The sequence below is a fragment of the Halichoerus grypus genome, chromosome X (genome assembly GCF_964656455.1).
Source record: "Halichoerus grypus chromosome X, mHalGry1.hap1.1, whole genome shotgun sequence".
In the NCBI taxonomy this organism is placed as follows: domain Eukaryota; kingdom Metazoa; phylum Chordata; class Mammalia; order Carnivora; family Phocidae; genus Halichoerus; species Halichoerus grypus.
The window spans coordinates 44,687,280-44,713,432 of record NC_135727.1 but is presented as its reverse complement, the minus strand read 5'-3'; the positions used below and the strand labels follow the sequence as shown (position 1 = coordinate 44,713,432).

General features: G+C 43.2%; 1 protein-coding gene across 2 annotated transcripts; it reads left to right on the top strand.

The window, feature by feature from the left end:
* Window positions 1–5,028: 5,028 nt before the first annotated feature.
* Window positions 5,029–20,476, top strand: PLP1 (proteolipid protein 1). 2 transcript variants are annotated; one of them, XM_036067714.2, is made up of 7 exons: window positions 5,029–5,188; window positions 13,432–13,618; window positions 14,334–14,490; window positions 15,685–15,853; window positions 16,324–16,397; window positions 17,166–17,231; window positions 18,354–20,476. In XM_036067714.2, exons 1-7 carry the CDS (start codon window positions 5,185–5,187, stop codon window positions 18,423–18,425), a joined length of 729 nt encoding a protein of 242 aa, XP_035923607.1. In that variant the 5' UTR covers window positions 5,029–5,184; the 3' UTR covers window positions 18,426–20,476. The 2 variants fall into 2 exon arrangements, with proteins under 2 accessions (XP_035923607.1, XP_035923606.1); XM_036067713.2 differs by having other exon boundaries at window positions 5,030–5,188; window positions 14,334–14,595.
* The last annotated feature ends 5,677 nt before the right edge of the window (window positions 20,477–26,153 follow it).

Here is a 26,153-nt window from a genome sequence, read left to right as displayed (position 1 = left end):
CTTTCCAGAAAGATCAGACATTTCCCTTGAAAATGTTCTGTTTTTCTTTTGGATTAGCTTGAATCTTAACTTTACTGACTCCTCTTTTTCTGACCTCAAGTTTAACCATACACGAAGTAGAGAAAATAGTATAATGAGCCTCCATGTACCCACCAACCAGCTTCAATAATTTTCAACTTTTGGCCAATATTCTCTCTTTTTTTTTTAAAAAGATTTTATTTATTTATTTGACAGAGAGAAACACAGCCAGAGAGGGAACACAAGCAGGGGGAGTGGGAAAGGGAGAAGCAGGTTTCCAGCCGAACAGGGAGCCTGATGTGGGGCTTGATCCCGGGACCCTGGGATCATGACCTGAGCCGAAGGCAGCCGCTTAATGACTGAGCCACCCAGGTGCCCCTGGCCAATATTATTTCATCTAACCTTTTCATTATAATTTTCTGTAGGAGGAAAGATCCCAGGCATCATGACATTTCACCTATAAGTAATTCTTATGCATCTCTGATAAAGACCCTTTTAAAAAATATATTATTTATTTATTTATTTGAGAGAGAAAGAGAGAGCACGAGTAGGGAAGGGGCAGAGGGAGAAGCAGTCTCCTCACTGAGCAGGGAGCCAGATGTGAGGCTCCATCCCAGGACCCTAAGAACATGACCTGAGCCGAAGTCAGACGCTCAACCGACTAAGCCACTCAGGCGCCCCTGATAAAGACCCTTTAAAAAAAAAAAAGATTTTATGTATTCATTTGAGAGAGAGAGAGAGAAAACACAGAGGGAGAGTGAGAGGGAGAGGCAGACTCCCAGCTGAAGAGAGAGCCCAACATGGGGCTCGATTCCAGGACCCCGAGATCATGACCTGAGTGAAGGTAGACGCTTAACTGACTGAGCCACCCAGGTTCCCCTAAAGACGCTTTTAAAAAACATAATCACCATGCTATTATCACACCTAACAAATCCAACAAAGTCCTTAGTATCATCTAATCCCCACTGGCTGATTTTGAATCCCACTGATCTACAAACTCCAGCAACTTGCCCTGTCTGGATTTCTAACATGGGCATCTGGCTTAGTCTGAGAAGTACAGAAGGTTGGAGACTTGGGCCACAGCAGCCTAAAGCCTGTCCATCCTCCCCCTGGCTGTTCTTGCTGTCTGAACAGTTTTTTTGGAGCAGAACAATCTTCTGGGCAACTTCCAAGCAATGAGAGTCAGGAAAGAGGCATTCTCTAGAGGTAGCTCTGTCTTTTACTTGCTGAGTGGCATGGAGAAAGCTGTCTCTGTACCCCATCAGTAACAGGGAACAAATAACATTGGTTCTCAGGAATTAGGTGAGTATTTGACAGCCAAGGATAGCAGTAGTATTTTTGCTGCACTGAGAGATCATATCCAACATGCAGCCTCTTTGCAGGCAACACTGTGCCAAAGCTGGCTGGGTTTTCGTGTTGGTGGAGGTGGGTTATGTGGACAATTGATTTCTCCATTTGCTAGTAGCTATTTGGCATGCCCCCCAGGCACTCCCAACTTTATTCATCTGATTATTTTGGCTTCCAGGCTACCTTTCACGCTATCCCAAAGCCATGGGCATCTCCACGATCCACATCCGACACATCCCCTGCTCCCATTCATTTTTGCACTGCTCTCTGAATCTTCAGGAAGGGAAGAAGAGCACCCTCCCCGCCCATGCCAGCTCAAAGTATGTGACATCTCTGGCCCTCAGCCCTCAGTTCTGTTGGCCAAAAAGGCATAGCCAAACCAATCGGCATGAAGTTGGGTGTGGAAAGTTCTAGTCACAAGTACATAAGACATAATATATTGCCTGCCAACCAACCAGACTTCTGTGCCAGGGCTAGAAAAGCTGTAAGAAGCAACCACTGGCCTTCCTCAATTTGGTCTGGGAGGACTTTATCTTGGGGAAGAGAAGCAGAGCCTCAGCTCCAGAAGCCTAAATGCTAGCAGGTGACCCCAGATTTTCACTGGAACTGTGCCTTCTCTGTTCCCCTTTACAGTCTTCTCTGTGGACATGGTGGGAGATATGGACTGCCAGACTGGGCACTTGAGCCCTTGCTTAGTTTCCTGGGAGAAATTCACTGGACTTTGCTTTCACTGGAACACTTTTCAGCATTCAATTTATACCATGTACCAAAGAGAACCCACCTGCCCAGTGGCCTTCAGGAATCTGGTACTATGGGATCACACCACAGAGAGTGGAAGTAATATCAAAGTATTTTGGAATTATTTGCAAGAAAGCTGCACAACCAAAGCAAGCTAAGATCGAGGGGGCCCAGATCCTCTGAGGTACCATCAGAATTTCATGAAGCAAACTGTTTACTAGTTTCATACAATCCTGCATTGTTCCCACAAGCACCCAGTGCAGACAGCTAGCTGCCACCAAGAAGGCTGGCAGTGCCCTCTTGAGGAATCCCTGGGCACTGCCAGGGACCCAGCTGGATTCTGGAGAACTTTTGCCAAGGGCGCCCAGCAGAACCATTAGAAGTAGAATTAATTGCAGCAGAAATAGGTGAGGGTGGGTAGATTTAAAAAAAAAAAAAACAACCCTTGAGGACCTGGAAAGAAACCCCTATGAAGCCTGTGGGGAAGGCTCAAGAGACGGGTGGTGAGTGGGTGCTGAGGCAGAGTGTCAAGACATACAGAGTGACTACAACATACTAGATCCTGGGGAGCTGGAACCTTAAGCAACTGGAGACTGTGAGCATTACCTGGCTGAGCCCTTTTCCCATCCAGGGGCCTAAAAAAAAGGTGGAGACAGGAAGATATGATCCATCAAAGAGTGTGGAGAGAGAAAAAGAAAGAGGGACACAGAGACAGAGAGAGAAACAGAGACAGAGAGCAGAGACAAAAAGACTGAGACTTGGGGAGAAGACAGAATGAATAGTAAGGAGATAGAGATGAAGGAAAGGAGAAGAGAAATGTGTATTTAGGGAATGTGGTTGAAAAATTTGTATCTGTGAGTTTATTGGGAACACATCTTTTCTTCCAAGTAGCTTAACAGTTCCAGAGCTGCTGCTGAGAATCCAGGGGCAGATTTGTGAGGTGGCCCGAACTGAGCAATTTCCCCTGCATGCAGAGCTGTCTCATCTATCTGAGCCATGAAAAACCATCTCACCATCTCTCTCATTCCCTAAATCAGAACCCCCAAAGTTTGGACTGGATTCCTTCTGCCATCTGAGGAGTTGAGGGCACACATTTGGTGACTTCGTGCTTTTGATCCTCCCTCTCCTCCAGGGCCATTCTGACAATGATCATCCAGAAGTTAATTGTCGGCAAAATCCTACAACCCAGCTTCCTTCATAGGCAGAGTCTATGGCTGGAGAGCCGGGCTAGCGAGGTCAGGGGTCCTGGGACTTTCTACCATCAGTCATATGGTCTTATTCTAGTCTACTCTGTAAAACTACCACCATGCAGTTCTGCAAAAGGGGCAGCATTTCCAGGGATCCTTTTTCCTTGGGGTTGGTATAAGAGCAAAGGATCTAGAGTTCTAGGACCCTGGACAAACCTCAAATACTGCAGGATTCAAGACCTGGGTGAAGCCACAGGGACATCTGTAGAAGACTCAACCATTTCCTAATGGCAGAGCCCAAGCCAGAAACATGTCCAAGGTCACAGCCCAAAGAGAACACTGTAAGACACAACCTTGTCACTCTCCACCACAGGAAGATTCGAGACTCTGTTCAGTACCTCCTCTTCTCCTCTCTGTCCCCAAAGCAAAGCCATAGGAAAAACTTGGTGGTGGTGGTGGGGGGGGGGGTCATACCTTCTTTTTCTGGAGTCTTCCAACAAGTACTCCTTAAGTTCTATGCCAACCAGTTTCCTTAGAGGCCACCCATGGGAGAATATGGCCCTCAAGGTCAAGAGAGCAGTGTCTTTCTGAGGCCCCTGAAGGGAAAGAGAACACTAACAAGGAGCCTAGATAGACAGTGGTTAAGATTCACCTCTTCTAGAAAACTTTCCCAGGCTAATTCCACCTAACATTAGGTACTCAAATACCTTCACAGTCTTTAGAAACAACTGTCATTGGTAAGGCAGATTTCATATATTTCCCCTGTTTTTGTTATTTGGCCATTTTTTCTTAGTGTTTTTTTTTCTCTGAGGCAAGGACTATATTTCCTTTCCCCTTCTCTCCACCTTTACTGGCAGCCACTGCTTTACCCCAACCTGCTCCCTGCCTCTCACCAGCCTGGCCTTAGCTCTTTGATGACACTATAGTCTCAGGATGGGATATTGACTACCTGATTCCCAGATCCTGTTACTGATTTGTCTCGAAGTCAATAATGGTCCTTGGAAATCACCGACATCCCTAACTCTGGCCTTCTCTTTACCTTATTCTGTGAACATGCATTGGTCTTGTCCCCTCTCTGGGTCTCTGTTATCTTATCTATAAAATTTTTACAATTGTAGCCTCCCCTAGCTTAGTCAAAATCTGTTTGTGGAATCAACAGCTTGTGTTTTGTCCTCATTCGGTTGAAACCAAGAAGGATTTGGAAGGAATTATTTTTCTTCCCTATTGTGATTCTAGAGCTGGGTAGGGGGAGGGATGCTTATTTCCCAAGGAGTGGGGGGAAGGGGAAAGGTGGACAGGGCAAAGAGCAGTTAGGAGTGAGGGGTGGGGTTGGGGCAGAGTTGGAAGGACCCTGGGGAAACAGCTAGGTTTCTGACCTTGACCACCTGGCCAGGGCTACAGTTTCCATGGCTTCTGACACTTGTGCTGCCACATCCCACATCAAATAGACCCAAGCATCAGTTGGAGGCTTCTAGAACCTCGTCTTTTTATTTCTACCCCAAACCACATTTCCAGATGTCTCTGCAGCAAAGTGAAATTCCACACAGACAAGGCTTAGAGAAAAACAGAAAAACAGAAAATGAAACAATTGGCAGTGAAAAGCAGAAAGAGAAGATGGAGCCCTTAGAGAAGGGAGTATCCCTAAGGAGGTGGGGACAAGGGGAGGAGAAGGGGAGGAGGAGAGGAGGAGGAAAGCGGGCCTGTCTCTTTAAGGGGGTTGGCTGTCAATCAGAAAGCCCTTTTCATTGCAGGAGAAGAGGACAAAGATACTCAGAGAGAAAAAGTAAAGGACCGAAGAAGGAGACTGGAGAGACCAGGATCCTTCCAGCTGAACAAAGTCAGCCGCAAAGCAGACTAGCCAGCCGGCTACAATTGGAGTCAGAGTTCCAAAGACATGGGTGAGTTTCAAAAACTTTAGCACGGAAGATTCAAGCAGGTACAGAAATTTGCAAGAGAATTTCCAACTGGAGGGTTCGGGGTTTCCAATGGTTTCAATGAGTTGTGGTTTGGCACTTGTTTTGTTTAATTCCTTAGCACTCAATTAAGTTAACTCCTTCTCTGCTGTACTGAGAATGATGCTTTATTACCAAAGAACTCCAGCAGCACGTGGAGAGTACCACAGGTCCTTGGAGAGAGTGCCCAGAGGGTTGGATATGGTCATGTGTTCTCTTACCCCCTCACTTCCCTCTACCTTCTCTTTTCCCCTGTTCTCAGGCCCTGGTAGTGGCTGGGTCAGCTGACATCCCTGGTTCTTCTGGAGACAAATGAGTGTTGGCTAGCCCTCAGATGTATAAAATAACTGCTTGCTGATACAAAATTTGGACTCTGTTTGGCATCAGAAGGAAATTGGGAAATTGGGCAAGATGGAACTCAGGCTTGGCTATGGCTGAGAGGGCCAATCTCAGGTTCAGGGAATGAAAATAAAGGCCTCAATGGCTTTACCATGGGGAGTGGATATGGGTAGCAGGTGTGTGTGTGTGTGCATGTGCATGCAGGCACACATATATGGGTGACCATATCTAGCAAATATCACAGACTCAGCCTTTCTGAGGGCATGATTCAGACTCTAAATCCCTCCTATGACAGGGAAGCTGCTGGGACCTTAAGGCTCTTACTGACTTGGTTGAGTACTGAAGGCTTCTCCAGGTGCTATGAACAAAGAGAGAAGCTATAAGATCTGGTCTTTGGTAGTGTCTACTTAGAGTACAGAGCACAAGGGTCTTTGTCCACACAGGATGCCACAGAGATGTGCAGACATCGTTCACATTTGGCAAAAGAGTAGCAGCTTGAATGTATCCTAAATGAAATGAGAATCAATTGTCCTCTGTATTCACCATCAAATGTAGTACCCAGAAGACTCCAGCAACATCCATGGAAAAAGGTTTTCGATTATATTAAGCTGGTGTCAGCCTTTAGGTTGTTTCATCCTGAGAGAGATCTTTGAAGCATGTATTCAACATGGATAACTAAGAGGGCAGGGCACTGGACTAGAGCCAACACAACCAGGTTCGAATCCCAGATCTGCCACTTACGAACTTCATGACCTTGGGCAGATCACTGTGAATTATCACTTCATCTTCTGGAAAATGGGGATAACAATAACTGCTTTGTCTACTTTCAGGGTTGTGAAAATCAAGTAATAATGATGTGGATGTCCTTTGAAAATGGGCAAGCTCTATAACAATTATAAATAATGATCATACCAATTATTATGCAATAACACGTGTATAAGCTGACTCTTACTCTTTCCAAAGTGGTTTGGGCTTTCTTTGTGTATACTTTGTGCACTTGGGTAAGAATCATTTTACCAACTGAGTGTAGCCAGGTGAGAGGTGAATGTTAGGGGAACTCAGATCCTACCCTTGGTAACATCAGGAACCCTATGTAATGTCAAGGCAGCTGATTGGGTAGGTTGTGAATTAAAAAATGGAGAGGGAGTAAAGAACGATGTGGAATATTACTTCCTCAGGGGATGAAAGCCTTGAGGAAAAGGCAGGAACAAATGAGGTGACCACAGGGACAGTTTCCTGTTATGGAGGCTGGATGATTTCCTCCAGGGGAATCTCCAGGGGAGATTGCCACAGATAAGGGCACAGTTGAGGTTGTGTATTGGATCCCAGATCTTGGGGGTGGGCAATCCTTGGGCCAGGTGCACATGAGTGTAGCCACTGAGTTTTCGATTATTCAATAACAAAGTATCTCAAGTCCTTTGTAAATAATAGACCATCTCTAACAAGGTACTGTACTGCTACTACTTCCGACATGGAGTGTGTTGCTGTTCAACAATTGTAGTAGACAAATTATATCGTGGAATCTGGGATTGGAAGGAACTTTAGAAGCTGCCTGAGCCAACTCTCAAGGCAGGATTCCCTTCTACAACAGCTAATTAAATGTTCCTATCGCCTTTGTTTAATCACCCCCAGAAACATAGAGCTCACTACCTCAACCATATACAATCTTACAGGATGGGAAGCAGAGAGGAACACTGAATTCAGTATTATCTATATAAAAGGTTTATGGGGGAAATGATAGTTCATTAAAGTTTGTCCTGACTTGGGAAGGGTATGTTCTAAATGAGTCTTTGGGATAACAATGGAACCGGAAAAGAGCTAAAGAGCAGTAGCTGATTATTCTCTGCTCAGTAACACAATGCCATTACTGAACAGCAAAACATTGGCTCCTGCAAGCCTGTTGTCTGAGAACAGTGGCTGTTACCCTGGTAACTACACTGTGATGCTTCCCTCCAAAGGTGGCTGTTTGCCGAGGAGGGTAGTGTTGGCTGGTGCAGGCTAAGTGAGGGTAGCCCAGGCAAGAAAGAAGTGTGGATACAAAGCAGGGGTCCAGTTTTACAAAATTCCTGAAGACTAAGTGCATCCCACCAGGATGGCAAGAATGCCACAAGAATGCCAAGAGCTAAAAAGAAACCAGATCCAAACCAGCATACTCATTTACTCCTCCTAGAGACAGTGACTAAAAAGATCACGACAGCCTTCCCCACCCCATTCCTCACCTTGGCCCTGCAGAGCCAGAGGAGCTCTTGAAGAGCCAAGCAAACTGAAAGGCTTGCTCTGCTTGGAGGGGCTTTTGCCCTGGCTCTGCGCTATGAAAGCTGGAAGTTTAGTCAAGAGCCTGACGACTGGAACTATCCTCTCAAAGCTATATGAGTAGTAGTAAGGCCTAAGAACCCCTGGGAGATGGGTGGGAGGGGACATAGAGTGTTTAAACCCATCAAGGCGCTGGCACCCAGCTAGTGGCATCTTTTTCCCTCATTGCCTTTTTGTGTATTATCTTGAAGCCCTGAAAACCACCCCCAGGGTATAGTTCTTGGTCTTGAAAGAAAGCAATGTAGAAATGCCTTCCTTGCCTACAGAACTTCAGATCCGGAGAAGATTGAGTCAGGGCAGTGACATGATCAGGTAAGGTCACATCAACCTGGAAGGCAAACAGCAGGTTTCTCTTTCTTTCCCACTGTTAGGGCCTACCCAGTTCCAAACTTACCTCAAAAACCCTATGAGTACTGATTGATTACTTCCTCCTTGGCTATTTAAAAATGGTTGTAAAGGTGATCTTACTGCTCTGTACTTGCCTCTGAGCTCTCTGCTAGGCAGGGCTCTGGAAAAGAATCAGTGACATCCCAAGGAAGAGAACAAAGCTCCCCAGATCAGCTTCACACTGCAACCAAGGAGAGAGGAGGAAACGGTGAGAGACTAACCTAAGGAATAAGGTATAGAAAATGTCTCTTAGCTTATTATCAGGTGCTTCTCTTTTACCTCCGCATACATGGGCAAGATGAAGACAATGTGTCAGGAATAGAGTTTAATAATCAAGCTTCTATTCCAACCTCCCAATGTTTGGGCATATATTGGCGTGTGTGTGTGTGTGTGTGTGTGTGTGTGTGTGTGTGTGTGTGATGTGTGTGTTTGGGGAGGAGTAGAGAGTATAGGAAATAAATTGGTCCAAATGCTGTTGCTGTAGTAATAATAATATCTGTCCAAACAAGAGGCTGAGTTTCCTTTTTATTTAATTTTATCTATATGACTTGACCATCCATTAGGCTTAGATTCCCATGTCCCAGTGGTTGCAGGGCCCCCTTCCACCACTTGAATGCAGTATAAGTGCTGAGTTCATGTAGGGAAGACAAGATTATAGTCAGGGCTTTGTCTGACCAGGATAAGGCCAGAAGCAAAAGTCTTTGTCTCTGGCACCTCCTGATGATTGTTGTTTTACTCCTAGAACCCACCCACTGATCTCCATCCATCCCCAGTACCAGTCACGGTTGCTCTAGCATCTTGGCCCTGTCAACTGCTATAGGCCCCAATCAAGGAGGCCTCTGTTCATGGAGTGAGGTTAAGGGGTGGGTTCTGGGAGGAGGGTAAGACTGTAGAGCAGATTAGAGACTTAGGGAGATGGGGCCAGTTTTTCATTCAATGAGTTTGCCTGTTGTTTAGATCTATTGTATAGGGTTCTTCTATCTCTCCCTTTGTCAGCTGGATTCAAGGGACAGGCTAGGAATTGTGCAAGGCACAATTGGTCTCTTTCTACCATCTCTTTCACTGAAAGCCCTTCCTCTCCTCCCTTTGATGAGTTCCCAGATTCACACTGAATTTCCATCATGGAGCTGGTCCTTGAGGCGTGCCCAGGGCATGGGAAAGGAGGGAGGGTTTGGGAGCTCTTGGCTCCTGCTTAAAGAGACAGCATCAGGATCAACACAGTCCCTTGGATGGACATGGATCTGGATAAGATTAACAATGGTCCTGTTGATCTTTGTCAGATTCCTGTGAAAACTATTGGTCAGAAGGGCTTGAAGTTCTAGCACAGATTGATTAGACTCATTTTGGAAGTTTGTGGATAAATCTAGCCAACACCTTTGCTTACATTTTGCTCACAGGACTTGATCATATACATTTTAACACTAAGTTATAGGTAGCTTTGGTCTTTGATTCACAGACACAAGTTTGTTCTCCCTAGCAAGACTGAAAGGTCATTGAAGAAAGGGACTGGCCTTTATAATTCCCTTTTGTTTCTCATAGTGCCCAGCTTACTTCAAATATGCTTAATAATTGTACTGAATCCACATCAAAAGAAATGAAAGGAAAACACTGGGAAGGGTCATTATTTTTCTCTATGACCTCTCATCAAAGTCAGGCAGTTTAATCCAATTGAGTTGCACTGGGTAATATTATTATTATTGTAGTTCTTTTATGCCAACTCTACCATGTGACAATCTGTGCTTAGCCTGGAAACGTGAGCATGACTCTTAAGAGAGCCAAAGGACTTCAGAATCCCTCACAGCCTTCCTGAATCAAACCAGTACCCTTTTAACCATGAAAGGTGCTGAAATGTAGAGCTTGTGGCTTTAGGCTATTGTTCACACATTCCCAAAGACATTTCTTGGGCTGTGAAAAACCAAAGTGAACACCATGGACCTTTCTCAGAATGTTTTGATTGCCAACTACTTTGATGAAGACACATTTTTTTTTTTTTTTTGCATGTTCTGAGTTTTTTTCCAGTTGAAATTTAAAAGTTGATTTTTTGTTTGGTCAGACTGACTGAGATTCTTCACTTCTGTTGAACTTAGATGTCCCCAGAATGACATTTCATCTGTGAAGAGATGGACATGTAATGTGTATGTTGATATCGTTGAACTATAGAGCTCCAGAGTGATTTATCTGGGGCCATTTGTTTCCAACTCCACGTTGAAGACTCATTAAAACCTGTCTTTCTTGTCCCTTGCTTTGAGTGGCAGTGCAGCAGAAGAGGGGTACTAAGTTATTTGAGGTCTAAGAAAATAGAGGAAAAATGTATGTAAAAAGAAAGCATATTGGTGGATGATCCAGAGTTGCTCCCAAGGCTTAGCCCTTTATCACCCAGTAAGGACACTACATCTGACACTCTCTGGTTATTTGGATGATGATCAAGGGATCAGATACACCAAAGAGGATTTTTCCTTATCTTTATAACCCTGGAGGGGGCATCAGCTAATTCCCTGTTTGGCTAGCAAGAGTTCAAGTTCCTTCATCCCTGATCACACCTGAGCCATTTAGCTCTTCCCAGGGTGAAAAAGCTGGGGTGAGTGAGTGGCACAGGACGGTAACTTGCTAGGTTTGATGGCTGTCCTTACTCTGGGCTAAATAAACAGTTCTGCCATTGTTCCCTGGGTCTGACCCCCTCCCCACCCCCAGGCCTGCAGGCCCCTGCAGAATACCAATGAGGCTCCTGGGATCTCAGGGAAAAACAAGGCTTCTTTGTCCAGGGGAGCTATGGAGGGCTCTGTCCAAGCCCTGACCCTGTGCTGGGGAGAGAGGGAACAGAGAGGTCACTGACCTTCTCCTCCCCCCACCCTCAGGCTTCAGAGACCTTCTTTACTAGAAGAGTCTAGAGTTTGGGGGTGGGGAAGAGTTGGATAGACAGTAGGAAAATGGCAGCACTGTTTATTTCCAAGTTCTTTTTCTTAACTTACAGGATGCATCTAGTATCTTAACCTGTTGAGAAAGAGGAAGATCAATTTCTGGAATGTTTCCTGAGAACAATGATCAATTTGAACTGCTGTGTTTTTCTTTCTGGTATATACATGCGTGCACACATGCATGTATACACAACACACACACACACACACAGACACACACACACCACACAGCTCTGATGAAGCACTGTTACCAAGCACTATTGCCAAGTTCATACTAAGTAAACTTTGCCTCCACTACAGCAACACAGCTACAAATTGATTGCTTCTCATAGAGGCCAAATTTTCTGACAGCAGTTCTTCAGTTCTTGGAAAAGGATGAAAATTCAGTTCTGCTGCAAATATTAGCTACTTAGTCTGCTTGCCTTGGGCTTCTGAACCTCATCTCTGGTGTCACATACCAGAATCTTTGAGGAAGATGCTCTTTGAGGACCAAGGGAGGGCTTGTCATTTTAGGGGATGATGGATAATAGAACTCACTCATTCTGTGGCTCTTAGAACAGAGACAAATCCTTCTACCTCAACTTTCTCATCATAGAGATAATCTGGTCCTTCAAAATCTGTTCACATTGCATCAGCCATGCAGATCCACAGATGTTTAATCACACGGGGCTAAAAAGAAACTGTACTAGTATTAAGAGGGTAGGGCAAAGGACTCCCCTAGTCCTTGCTACCATGGCATAAACAAGTGAGATTTGGATAAAAATTCAAACCTAGAAATTAGTACAATTTGCTTTCTTTTTATAAGGAGTTCCAACATGCTTTTCCAAAAACAGCTTCTCAGCACATCAGCTGTATATGTGTATATAATTCATATATACATATGATATATATAAAATATTTCATATATCATATCTATATATATTATATGATATATGAATAGATGTATAAAATCAGTGCACGTGCACACACACACACACACACACACCCCACACACATATATGCTTTATATATTTGAGATCTGGCCAAGTGGCCCAAGGGAACCACGGTTTCCTCATCTAGTCTGCCATCTACTTGACATTTGTTAAGTTTTGCTCCATGTGGCACTTACAGCATGGGGCTAGTACTTGGGGCACAGCTGTTCTTAGAGCCTACGACTTCTTGTGTGCTTTTCCTGTTTATCAGCAACACTGGCATGGGGCCTAGGGTGACAGGTCTCGGTATCTCAGGGACTCTTAGCACTTTGAGACACCTGTGTTTCCAGGCTCTGGTGTGTTTTCGTCATGCCAGAAAGAGGTTTCATGTTTTGCTGACTTTGTATAGAGTCTTTTTGTAGCTGTTTTGACAGGACTCCGGTGTAAGCCTGAGGGTGCAGATATTGGCCAAGCTGCAATATAGGGGGACAAATCAGCCAAGCAAAGTGTTCAAAAATCATTAAGCTTGCATTTTTATTACTGTGAATAATAGTCACCCTCCCATTACTGTCTCCTGCTCTCTGCCAGTTTCCTCCTTCCCTTTGGACTGCTCTCCACATAATATTCTAGATGAAAGAGAAGCAAGCATTCCATGCGACAAATACAGCCAATGTTCAGGAATATCCAGAAGCATGCCATTTCCAAAGTTTCCCCCACCTGGAATGCTCTCCAAAGCTCAAATACTGTCTGACAATACCAACATCTCTGGCCTGCACCCGTCCCTTTGTGGAACTTTTGTTGCATTTACCTTCTGTAACCACTTACTTGGCTGCCTAAAATTGTTAGTTGAAAATATTAGGTCTACTTAGCTCATTCTTCCTCAGTAAACAAAAGACTCCCATATGGTAAAGTCTATGTCTTTTATGTTTTCACATCCCACATAACACCTGGCACAATGCTGGTCATATAGTAAGTACTCCATAAGAGTTGATAAATGACTGAAACAAACAAATCAGAATAAGAAAGGAGAGGATGCTCGCATAATCTCCCCAGCTTGCTACTTTGATGACAGATTATTTTAAAAACCCATACATTCTGGGAATTAAAATTAAGGACTTATTTTCAAGAATGGAACAAAGTGATGGTTTTTGGGTCAATCTCACATTCCAGAAGCCTAAAGTTGGAGACTCTTGTGCTTTTGGACTCTGGAGTGACTACTCCATCTGTGCATGTGAGCGCAGGGCTTGACTGGTCTGGCAGAGAGGTATGAGTGGCATGAGCTACTTATGGAACATCCCTGACTTTTTCCCTCCTTCCTTCCCAGGCTTGTTAGAGTGCTGTGCAAGATGTCTCGTAGGGGCCCCCTTTGCTTCCCTGGTGGCCACTGGATTATGTTTCTTTGGGGTGGCACTGTTCTGTGGCTGTGGACATGAAGCACTCACTGGCACAGAAAAGCTCATTGAGACCTATTTCTCCAAAAACTACCAGGACTATGAGTATCTCATCAATGTGTAAGTACCTGTTATCATACACAAACCCCTCTTTTTTTCCCCTCTCTCCCTGGAGACATATAGAACTCATTAGCTCCTTAGTGATTAGTAGGGGGTTTAGCGTAGAGCCAGACAGGATTCCCGAGTCTTCCCTCTGTTTGCAGATTTCAACTATGCCCCATCTGAGCTCCTGAATGAGGGGGAAATGCCAAATTCAGAAAGGGGAGTTCTGTCTGCCTGCCAGCCCACTTCTCACCCTCCACTGCACTTGCTTTGTCCCACGTGTTCTAACTTCTTCCCGTAAGGTTAACATTGACTGAGCTGGAGCCTCTGCAGTGATAGGTATGGAGAACTCAGGAAAGGCCCAATGACTGGACAGACTGGGGCTGCTGCTCTTGGTTTGACATACTGTTTGAGTCTGCTCAGGCTCCGTACTAAGACTTTCCTGTTCCTAGCACGTTAGGCCCCTATTCCTTCATCCCTCTTCCTCCTAGTCTAGCTCCTCTCTGCTTTCTCCTCTGAGGAAACATCTCTGAAGGGTCAGGCCAAGGAGAATAGAGCCCCAGTTCTTCAGATCACAGGGCAAGCAAGGGGTGGAGGAACCTAGTGATTCCTCTAAAAAATCCCTAGCCTTGTTTAGGTGCTCACTCAAGTGTCCACCTTACTTAGGCAGGAAGGGAACCAGTTCCTCAGTTAATAAGGTTTCCTGATATCTTTTGTTTATCTGTTCATGCAGGATCCATGCCTTCCAGTATGTCATCTATGGAACTGCCTCTTTCTTCTTCCTTTATGGGGCCCTCCTGCTGGCTGAGGGCTTCTACACCACCGGCGCAGTCAGGCAGATCTTTGGCGACTACAAGACCACCATCTGCGGCAAGGGCCTGAGCGCAACGGTAACAGGGGGCCAGAAGGGGAGGGGTTCCAGAGGCCAACATCAAGCTCATTCTTTGGAGCGGGTGTGTCATTGTTTGGGAAAATGGCTAGGACATCCCGACAAGGTGATCATCCTCAGGATTTTGTGGCAATAACAAGGGGTGGGGGATAATTGGGCGTGAGTCTGTGGCCTCATCCCCACCCAAGGCTGGGTCCTCTCTAGGGGCCTGGCTTTTGAGTGAGGAAGTGATGGCTACAGCTGAACGAGAAGGTCAGGAAGAACGTGGTGCCCAGTTGGCTTAGCCTCACCTTTCAAAAATTCCCTAGAAAATTTCATCTCAAAAAAAAAAAAAAAAAAAAAAAGCATGACTTTTGTGGATACTTCATAAAATCGGACCATTTCTAAGCCATCTGTTGGTATTCCTTTACTCTCCTCTTAGCAGGGACCACAATAAAATTAGATTTGACCACCTAAGAACCTAAATGCTACTCATGGGATTGAGATGCAGGTACCTGATCTGAGAGGGAGGGTGGATCATGCAAATTAAATAATTCTACTCCAAGGTGGAATTCCCAATATTCTGGGATTCTACACTGTTGGAGGTCCCAGAGGAAACTAACATGGATATACATATTTAATGCTTCATCTTTGTCTGAGGGTTATCCCTGCTTCTAGTGAGGCACACATTGGTTTTCAGTCTCTAGAGTTAAGTAAGATCTTTTGGGGGTTGAATATCTGTGGGTTATGGTGATACCTTTTGTGGCCAGCAGTTGGCTTAGAAAGGTTTTTGGATCTGAAATTTAAACCTCCTATTGGCTTTGCTCAATGACTAGGGATGAAAAGTCTCATGACGAGGAATATTTTCTAAGCTCAGCCTAAGGCGAGAAATGGCACGACTTTCTTTCAAGATCTGCTTTGATTTCTTTACACCTTATCTGCCCAAAAAAATCTCCTGAAGCCTCTCTAACCCAGGGATCCTCCTCACTCCAACCCCCACCCATTCCCGCCACCCTCCATCACACTTGGGGCCAGTTCTCTAGTAGATACTGCCAACGACATTTGGCAGAGGTGCCCTGCTTACTAATTTCATTTGGTGGAGATCCCTGGAATCTGGTTTCCTATCTGGCACATGCCACTCCAGGATCTCCCAGTTTGTGCTTCAATGTCTGCAGGCCGATGCTGATTTCTAACCACCCCATGTCAATTGTTTTAGTTTGTGGGCATCACCTATGCCCTGACCATTGTGTGGCTCCTGGTGTTTGCCTGCTCTGCTGTGCCTGTGTACATTTACTTCAACACCTGGACCACCTGCCAGTCTATTGCCTTCCCCAGCAAGACTTCTGCCAGTATAGGCAGTCTCTGTGCTGATGCCAGAATGTATGGTGAGTTAGGGTATTGGTGCCTTGGCTCTCTTACCCCCTATGAAAGCACTATATATTTGGTTCTTTACTTGGGATGACAAGGGTGGTGATTATAGGGAAAAATGTTATGGATGCCTGGATCTTAGTTTGTTATTCCCTTCCCACTGAAATTGGAGAGATTTCTTCCCTTGGAAGGGAACTTCTCTTGGAAGTGGTAGGAGTTTTCTTGGCTGGTAACACTGCTCTAGCCTGGTTGAGAAGCAGTACATTTCAATAACAAACACAAGATTACACAACTGTTCAGTACCACCTTCTATTTTTTTTTTTTTTTTTTTTTTGCAAATCTTTACAAAAGAGGATCCTGATTGTTAGTGAGATTCAACTTTTCAGCCAGGATGATTAAAGATGTAAGAAGGGCTCTGAAAGAAAATCTCCGTGGAGCCCCACAACTCCATGAAGTTCACCCTGGTTGACTTGTGTGTCTTACTCAGGTGTTCTCCCATGGAATGCTTTCCCTGGCAAGGTGTGTGGCTCCAACCTTCTTTCCATCTGCAAAACAGCCGAGGTGAGTGGGCCATTTGAGTTCTTTCACAATGGAATGGCTTGTACCATACAAATTTCTACCCATGGCCTTCAATTTTAAAAGCCACAGGTTTTTTGTTTTTGTTTTTTTTTTTTGCTGGATTTTGAGCATAGATGTTAAAACATCTATTTCTCTTAGAGCTGCATAGAAAGGCTTCCATTCCAAGACTTCCTTCCTTAAAGGAGAAATTTGTAGTTTTAGGTAAAGATAAAGATTAATGAAAAATCCCCCAAGTGAAAAAAAAAATTCTTTTAGTTAAAAACCTTATCAAGAAAATGATTTCTGCATAGAGACATACTCATAGGTTTTACAAAACCACTTTCAGTTTGGAACCCCTCCGTCTCTAATGAGAAGTAAAAACAAAAAGTACATTTGAAAGAGGAAAACACTGTATTGGCAATGGATATCATCCACAAATGAGGCAGGGGAATAAAAGTAAATCCTGAAGAAGAAGGCAGTAGCTTTAAACGTTCAAACTTTAAACCATGACTTTAAATTTGGGGATCCTGGGTACAACTGTAGGGAACCAGGTGATTAAAATATTTTTGAGTGTTTTATGAATACTTTGTGTTCTGAGTGCTCTGGGGCTAGGTGCTGTGACGTACATTAAAGAACAGGAGGCCTACACTCAGGGAAGTGAGTTTAGTTATAGATGCAGAATTAACACACAAGAAGCTGCATGCATGATCTACAGCAGAGCATATTTTTGCAGCTGCAAGAAACTCTCCTCCCTTTTGCATTTTCTTGCAGTTCCAAATGACCTTCCATCTGTTTATTGCTGCATTTGTGGGGGCTGCTGCCACACTGGTTTCCCTGGTGAGTTGTCTGAATGTGATCCTGGCAAATAAATGGTCCTGGGATAGCTTGGGTACAGCTATGCTGAAAGGCAAAAAGATAGATTGCTAAACTTGTGATGCCAGAGAGAAGCAAGCGCCTGGGAAGAGACAACAAAGTGTAGACTGTGAACTTCTACTTTGGGTTGGCAAGGTAGAGAGACTTCAGAAATTAGACAGGAACAGGAATAGTGGTGTGGGGAAAGAGAAGGTAAGAGATTAATAGTCAGAAATGATAATATTTAACATTTACAGAGCATGTAATAGTGCCAAGAGCTTTGCAGTCATAAATTGCAGTTAATTCTCAACCCATGCTGGTCAGATGAGTGACAAGAACAAGGAAACATTACTAAACGTGATTTTCCAAAGCCTGGAATTCTATATGCTGTCAATACGAATCCACCTTGGGCACTCTCCAAGGGATTTACTTACTCTCCTGAAAACCCTGGGAGGACCTTCTGACATTATTAGAACTGTTATTACTACAGTGTGATCCTATGCCCCGGGTCCTGCCAATGGTGTTCCAGTGCAGTGTCAATGGGGTGCATTCATTGTTCAGATGAAAAACCTAGGGCACTGAAGGGTGAAGGAATTTATCTGTAGTCATTAAGTAAGTAGTGATAAGGATAAGCTCGCAGAACTCCTGGCCCCTACTGCTGAGGTTTTTATGCAAACTGGAGTTCCTTATTCTGGAAAATAAACTGATGCATGAAGCAGGGAGGGCTGTGCTGCCCCTTGTGACCGTGTGTCGGCAGCAAGCAGCCTGTGACTCCGGGTCACTCAGACATGTGGATGGGATGATGGCAGAGCCCAATGCACTGTTCACTTTCCTGAGGAAAACCCAGTGCCAGGACTTAGCATAGGTGTGGAATAAACCCTCGTCGAGTTGATTCTCTGGGCCTGAGCCATTAGAAGGAAATGTCTCAGAGAGTACTTCTAGTCAGGCATGTAGGGTGAGAGCCTGGGACATGCTGCTTTTTACAGATCAGGGGTTTTTCCTTTATTTCACTGATTTTATTTCTACCCTTCCTCATTTGCAAAAGCTCTGGAGGAGGGAGAACTTCCTTTTCTACTCTCACTCATATTTTCTCTTCTCTTCCTACAGCTCACCTTCATGATTGCTGCCACCTACAACTTTGCCGTCCTTAAACTCATGGGCCGAGGCACCAAGTTCTGATCTCCTGTAGAAATTTCCCTTTCTCTAATAGCGAGGCTCTAACCACACAGCCTACAGTGCTGCGTCTCCCATGTTAACTCTTTGCCTTTGCCACTGACTGGCCCTCTTCTTACTTGACGAGTGTAACAAGAAAGGAGAGTCTTGTGGTGATTAATGTCTCTCTCTGGACTCTCCCCTCTTATGTACCTCTTTTAGTCATTTTGCTTCACAGCTGGTTCCTGCTAGAAATGGGAAATGCTTCAGATGGTGACTCCCCAACTGCAAGTCACAAAGGAATGGAGGCTCTAATTCAATTTTCAAGCATCTCCTGAGGACCAGGAAGTGTTTTCTCTTCAAAGGGCACTTCCACTGATGGAAACAAAGTGGAAAAAAAGATGCTCAGGTAGAGAGAAGGGATGTACCTGGTCCCCTTGACATCTATTGGGGCCAAATATATTCTCCTTGATGTACAAAACAGAGAACCCACTCCTGTCTCCCTCTTACCACGGAAGATAGAAGAAAAAAAAAGAATGCCAACAAAACAATAAAAGCATTTGCCCAAATCTACCTATTGCAGCTGGGAGAAGGGGGTCAAAGCAAGGATCTTTCACCCATAGAAAGAGAGCACTGACCCTAATGGCGATGGACTATTTAAGCCCTAACTCAGCCGATCTTACTTATAGCATAAGGGAGCGTAGTGTCTGTGTAGACCAAGTGGGCACCTGGCTTTACACCTTATTAGAGAAAAGAAGCAGGGTATTGTCAGCATCTTCTCACTCCCTTTTCCTTGATAACAGCTACCATGACAACCCTGTGGTTTCCAAGGAGCTGAGAACAGAAAGAAACTAGCTCATTAAAAAAAAAAAAAAAAAGACTGGCCTAAGGAGCAGCAATTGTTAGTGGCTAACGGTGTAAACTGAGCCAGCCCTCTGGTAGACACAGGATAGATAACTCTTTGGATAGCGTGTCTTTTTTCTGTTAATTAGTTGTATACTCTGGCCTCTGTCATATCTTCACAATGGTGCTCTTTTCATGGGGTATTATCCATTTAGTCATAGAAGATGATTTGAAGATCTTGATTTGTTTCAGAATGATGCGTATTTCACATTTACCAGTTTGTTTATCACTTGTTTGGGGTTGTACCAGAAAGGTCTAGAGAATGATTCTTTGATAATGATTCTTTAGCAAATGGACATTGAACGTTAAACATTGCAAATAATATTTAAAATTGGCTAGTTCCATACATCTACTAGATTTTCTCCAAATTATTCTGTTCTTTGCAGAAACGGATTTGGTGAATTTGAACCTCAATTTGAATAACCTATTTGATTGTTCTTTTTAAGCTAATGGGGGATGATTTGATTTAGCAGTGCTAACTCGATGTGTTAAAGAGTCAGGTTTAACATATAGGTTATTCTCTCCTAGTATAGATCACTTAATAGAATGCCCCAGCCATCAGCTATTCAGTTGGTTAGCTTCCATGGAAACAGAAAGGTGGAAAGAGTTGGAAACCTGAATAACTCCCAGGTTTCAGGCTTCTCTTTCTGTGTTTGTTAACTTTGGGTTAAAAAAGAAAAGGCTGATTGGTCTTTATGGAAAGAGATCTTACAGATATGACTGTAGGTGGCTCTTTTGTTGTAAAGAGTTGTTTTGGTTTTTTTCCCCCAAAGTTGGTTCAGCAATGTTTAAGGAGAAGTAAGATGTTTGCAAAAAGATACTTAATATTTGTTTTCAGACCAGTATACAAGATAAGCTTCCAGGCTGCATAGAGGGAGGAGATGGAAAAGGTTCTGTAAGAAACCAATCAAGATCAAGGAAAGTGAAGTAATCCATATCTTGTGTTTTGTTTTGATTTAATAACATAACAAATAACCAACCCTTCCCTGAAAACCTCCCACGCATACATACACACATATACACACACAAAGAGAGTTAACTGAAAGTGTTTCCTTCGTTTCTGATACAGAATTTCAATTTTAACACACATAAAGGATAAACTTTTAGGAACTTATCTTACAAAATGAATTTTATAAAATTAAAGAAAAATAAAATTAAGAATGTTCTCAATCAAACATTGTGTCCTTTGAGTGAATTGTTTTGTGTAACCCCACAATAGAAACTCGAATAATTAGACCTTTACTGTGCTTTGTTCAAGGAGCTTATTTATTTTTCAGGTCACCCAAGTCATTCTCACAACAATTTTCTGACATAAAAAATAGATAAATCCCTTCTATTTTTATAGCTTGGGACACTAAGAAACAGTCAAAGTAAATTACCCAAAGAAACCCAATAAGCACATACCTGAGCTTGACTAGAACACAGGTGGGGGTTTTTGTTGTTGTTGTTTATTTTTGTTTTTGTTTTTGTAGAACTCAGGTCTTAATACCTGAGAACTTCTAGTCAAGTATCTACAGCGAAAGCCTATATACCTGGACATGTCTGTTTTAAGGTTTCTTTTCTCTTAGAAGCTGGGTTTCAGAGTGTTCTGCTCATTCAGACTCAAATACAGTTACTTCTTTAATATAATGGTGCCCCAGCCCTGGTGTATTGAGGATTAAGTTATTGCTACGTTCTCTTTCAATCGTTTGGATATTCCAATAATGAGCCCTCAGTGCTTCATACATGAATAATGCTTAGTTTTATCTGAAAAGTACTGGATGAAAGGTTTAAGGTAGGGGCAGAGTAGATATGGTAAAGACAATGTAAATTTAAACAGCCGGTGGCAGGGCACTATTAAAGTAAATTAGTGACACCTGTTACCTTGGATGGCCCGCCCACTAGCCCACTTGGGACACAGTGTTTAATCCCTTTTACAACCCTAGGCTAGAATGTGACACTCTTGGACAGCACTCTAATACCTGCCCAAAGAAAGCTGACTTAAAATGAGTAGATTCCTTGTCCCATAGTTGCTGCTGGCAAGGAGCACGATTGCCGAGAAAGGAGACTTTAGCTGGGGGCAACAGGTCAGTCGTCAGTTAAGGAGCTCCGCTGAAAAGTAGTTTCAGTGTAATCTCCTGATTTCTGCTTCACCACAATTAATATTCTGCAAGCAAGTCTGGTTGGATGACGTTAAGACAAAAAGCATAAAAATATGACAAGGACTTATTTTTAGACACTGGCAAACAAGGACACAGCACCATATTTTGGAGAATTGATTCAGGGTGCTATAGAGTGAATGTATTTTTGCCTCAGAACAGCAGAAAGCCAGTTCCCAAGAAAGCCGTGTTCTCCATCTGCCCTTATTTGGCTCTGCCCTCTGGGACTGATCTATAGATGGAGTTTCCAGGCTCTCAGAAGCTGAGAGCATCTCCAGTCTATCAATTGAGCCCATTGTTCTTAGCTCTCCCACACACCATAAACCTCCTTTCTCTCAACTGAAAGAGCTCTCTTTGTGCTTAGATCAGCCAAAGATCAAGATGCAGCAGTATAAACAAGAAACATTTTCTTACAGCGTCAGTTGTATTGCTTTTTCTATCATCAGGGTCAGTACCGAGTGCAGTTATGCAGGGTGTGGATGCTGCAGCTTCGGCCAGAGCAACATTTGTTCATTCATTAATTCAGTCTACAAACATTTATTGAACATCTACTAAGCATTGTGCTAAACACTGGGAATTTTTTTTTTTTTTTTTTAAGATTTTATTTATTTATTTGTCAGAGAGAGAGAGAGCACAAGCAGGGGGAACGGGAGGCAGAGGAGAATCAGGCTTCCCGCTGAGCCAAGAGCCTGATGTGGGACTCGATCCCAGGACCCTCGGATCATGACCTGAGCCGAAGGCAGACACTTAACCGACTGAGCCACCCAGACTTCCCAACCCTGGGAATTTCATGTTTGGGGGTGGTGTGGGTAGAAAGGTGATAAAGATATGATCTTACATTCAAGGATCTCATTCAGCACACAGAAGAGAGGTCTTCCAGGGTGAAGCGGAGTGGAGGCAGGGAGTATGCAAGAAGCAGTCTGACCAGCTGACTGCAATGGGCATCTGAATTCTCCTCTCCGTACGTGGGAGAGGTGGTGGTTAAGGGCCATGACTTCACGTGGCTCTGGTCTTCTAGGGCCCTGGTAAAAACAAAACTTCAATTTAGAGTCCTAACAACTTGTGACTGGCTCTCTCCGTGTCACCCTGCTTCTGACCTTACATGTGACAGTATTTATGCACACCCTGTCACAATGCATGTGCATGCTTCCACCCACTCAATCATCTGGGGAGTCAGAGGGCACATGGATCTGGATTTATATACACACGGGCTATTCAGCATGGCTTTTCCTTTTCATCCAGGCTAAGTCTGAGAAGCCATGGAAGAGCAGTATAAGGTACAAGGCACTTCTTTCTGGATTTCCTTACCACGAGCACAGATAATGTGTCTATTTTGACATTAACAGTTAGCTTGATAAAAGTTCAGTGACAAATATAAGAAATATTCATTATTACATTGAAACATTAATACTAATTAATACTTGGCCTTTTCCTACATCAATAAGCAGGTGAGGAATTCAAGTCAATATAAGCTGGGAAAATTTTCCTTGTTCACTTTGAAACAAGCAACCATGCTCTTCATAATTGTTGTTGTCCTCCAAAGTTTGGTGTCTCCAAGTTCCTGCTCTGGTACTCCTTGAATCGATCTACTTCATTCCAAAGGAAAGAAAAATAAGATAAAGACCTGAGTATTTTCCAGATTATGACATAATCAAAAGAAATACAACATTAACATTTTATTCAAACCTTCAACAAACATCTATTTAACAAATTCTCTGTGCTAAGTATTATGCTAGGTGCTGGTAATACAGCAGTGAATAAAACGGGTAGTCTTTGCCCGCATAGAACGCAGCTTAAAGACAAAAGGGTTAGAGAGGGTTTGTGGTAAAGGATGAGACTACCATCCTTTGACAGAAAAGGTGGAAAAGATAGAATCAGGGAAAGACTTGTACAGTCCCCTTAGAAACAAAGGGCCGAGTAAAAGAAGGTGTAGGCAGGCAAGTCTGTATCTAAAGAAAGACGGCTGACGTGCTACGATATTTAGGGTTGAAAAATGTTAAATGGCCTTGAGTTCATTTTCCTCACTAACATAGACAGTAAGCCAGCTCAGGGATCCCAAGAACTAGCTTCATGGATACTCCATGTGTTATGTGAAACTCTACCTTTCTTTTTTTTTTTTTTTTGTTTAAATTGATTTTTTAAATTTTATTTTATTATGTTATGTTAATCACCATACATTACATCATTAGTTTTTTTAATTTTTTTATTATGTTACGTTAATCACCCTACATTACATCATTAGTTTTTGATGTAGTGTTCCATGATTCATTGTTTGCGTATAACACCCAGTGCTCCATGCAGTATGTGCCCTCTTTAATACCCATCACCAGGCTCACCCATCCCCCCACCCCCTCCCCTCTAGAACCCTCAGTTTGTTTCTCAGAGTCCATAGTCTCTCATGGTTCATCTCCCCCTCCGATTTCCCCCCCTTCATTCTTCCCTTCCTGCTATCTTCTTCTTCTTCTTTTTTTTTTTTTAACATAAAATGTATTATTTGTTTCAGAGGTACACCTTTCAAACATGAAAAGGGAAAACCACAAAGCTGGATTCTGAGGGTTACAATATTAAAACCAAACAGACCAGCTGATATTTGAAAATTTGTAGATGGGCTCTAATTCTATTTGATGACCTGAGATCACATGTAGAGTGGCTTAAAAAAAAGAAGGGAAATACGGCTCTTGCACGGAAATCCCTTCCATGACCTCAACTGTACCAGAAATGAATTTGCCAAAATCTCATTTGATTTAAAATCTTAAATCAGCCCTCGTTAACAAAAAAGAAATGGGAATGGAAACATCAGCATTCTCCTATATGCAGATGATATTATCACAAGCTAGGAGTGGTTTTAGTAAATAAATGGCTCAGCTAATGATTGCTGCAAAGAAAGCTTCCATACCCATTTTCCTAAAATCAGATTTACCATTTTCAGTACATGTTTCCAACTTCTTGTTGGTGGTTGGTGTAAACAATTCCAGAGAGCAAGTACCCCAGGATATATTCTGCAACTAGTGTATCTAGATGGAGACACACAAGTAAATTACATTTCTCAAAGCCAGGTGTTTACTGAGTGTGCGTGTGTGTGTGTGTGTGTGTGTGTGTGTGTTGCCGTTGTTTGTTTTTAGTAGTTGAGGTTGTTACAGCCACTTTAAAATACTACCAGGTTAACATTTTTTAATATTTTTGGGGCGCCTGCGTGGCTCAGTCAGTTAAACGTCTGCCTTCGGCTCAGGTCATGATCCCAGAGTCCTGGGATCCAGCCCCACATCAGGCTCCCTGCTTGGCGGGAAGCCTGCTTCTCCCTCTCTCGCTCCCCCTGTTTGTGTTCCATCTCTCGCTGTCTCTCTCTCTGTCAAATAAATAAATAAAATATTTAAAAAAAATAAAATGCTAAATTTTTTTTTAATTTTTAAAAATTAAATTAAATTTAATTTAATTTAAATTTTTTAAATTTGGGGGTTTGACGGCTTATTTGCCTCAGTGGTAAAGACCTAGAATAACTGAAAAAATCTTGGCCCAGCCCACAAGCAGCCATACCTCCAACAGTAATAGTGACACTTTATTGAGCTCTCCACAAAGTATAGTACCCTAGACATCTTATCTCACTGAATCCTTCTATCAGTCCTCTGAGGCTGAGGCAGCCATCATCCCTCAGCTCCAGGCTGGAGCATGTGCTATTATTGGTCACGTTGGTTTGAATTTGAGGATGTCAATTGTATCCCACCTCAGCTGACTGCTAAAGCTGCAGAGATGAGCTGCATCCAGGTGTTTGTCAGGGAGGAGAAGCTCAGTTATTGTAGCTCAGTCCATACCAGAAACTCCACTGAGAGAAGCAGGGGTTCCAGAGGATAACCTGAAGGGAGTGTAGGCTATTCATTCCCTAGTCATCTCCAAACATCCTTGATTGGGCAAACCTTTAGTAAAACATGTTGGAACCCACACTTCTCCCCACCCCGCCCCATGACCTTGCTTCTCAAAGTGTGGTCTGAGGACAAGGGACATCACGATCATGTGGGAGCTCGTTAGAAATGAATAATCCCAGGCCCTGCCCTAGAACTACTGAATCAGACACTGCACTCTAATAAGATACCAGGAGGATGTGTGTACACATTAAAATTTGAGATGGTTTGGGAGTGTCTGGGTGGCTCAGTGGGTTAAGCGTCGGCCTTTGGCTCAGGTCATGATCCCAGGATCCTGGGATTGAGTCCTGCATCAGGCTCCCTGCTTGGCGGGGAGCATGCTTCTCCCTCTCCCCGCCCCCGCTCATGCTCTCTCTCGATATCTCTCTCTCTCGAATAAATAAATAAATAAAATCTTTAAAACATTTTTGAGATGCTTTGTATGTAATTACATAAAAATGCATTAAAATGTATAATACACTTATGTTTAAAAATTGTTACATTCATAATATATGCAGTATAAAGCATGCAGAACAGAACATTTAAAAATATGAGCTGGGATAAATATGAATAATATTTTAAAACAAATGTTCTTTTACTGATTATATATAAATTTATCTCTTACTTGAAACATATTGTGATAAATATTTTAGTGAGAACAATGTGACAGACTATGCCTCATTAATTTTGAAATGATGGTTTAACATTTTGGAATACTGAGTTCATTTTATTTATTTATTTTTTTTTAAAGATTTTATTTATTTATTTGACAGAGAGAGACACAGCGAGAGAGGGAACACAAGCAGGGCGAGTGGGAG

Excerpts from the sequence above, each read along its gene's own strand:
- PLP1 (XM_036067713.2), top strand. Across the intron at positions 15,854-16,323 it reads TGCTGATGCCAGAATGTATG|GTGTTCTCCCATGGAATGCT; the intron begins GTGAGTTAGGGT and ends TGTCTTACTCAG. Across the intron at positions 16,398-17,165 it reads CCATCTGCAAAACAGCCGAG|TTCCAAATGACCTTCCATCT; the intron begins GTGAGTGGGCCA and ends ATTTTCTTGCAG.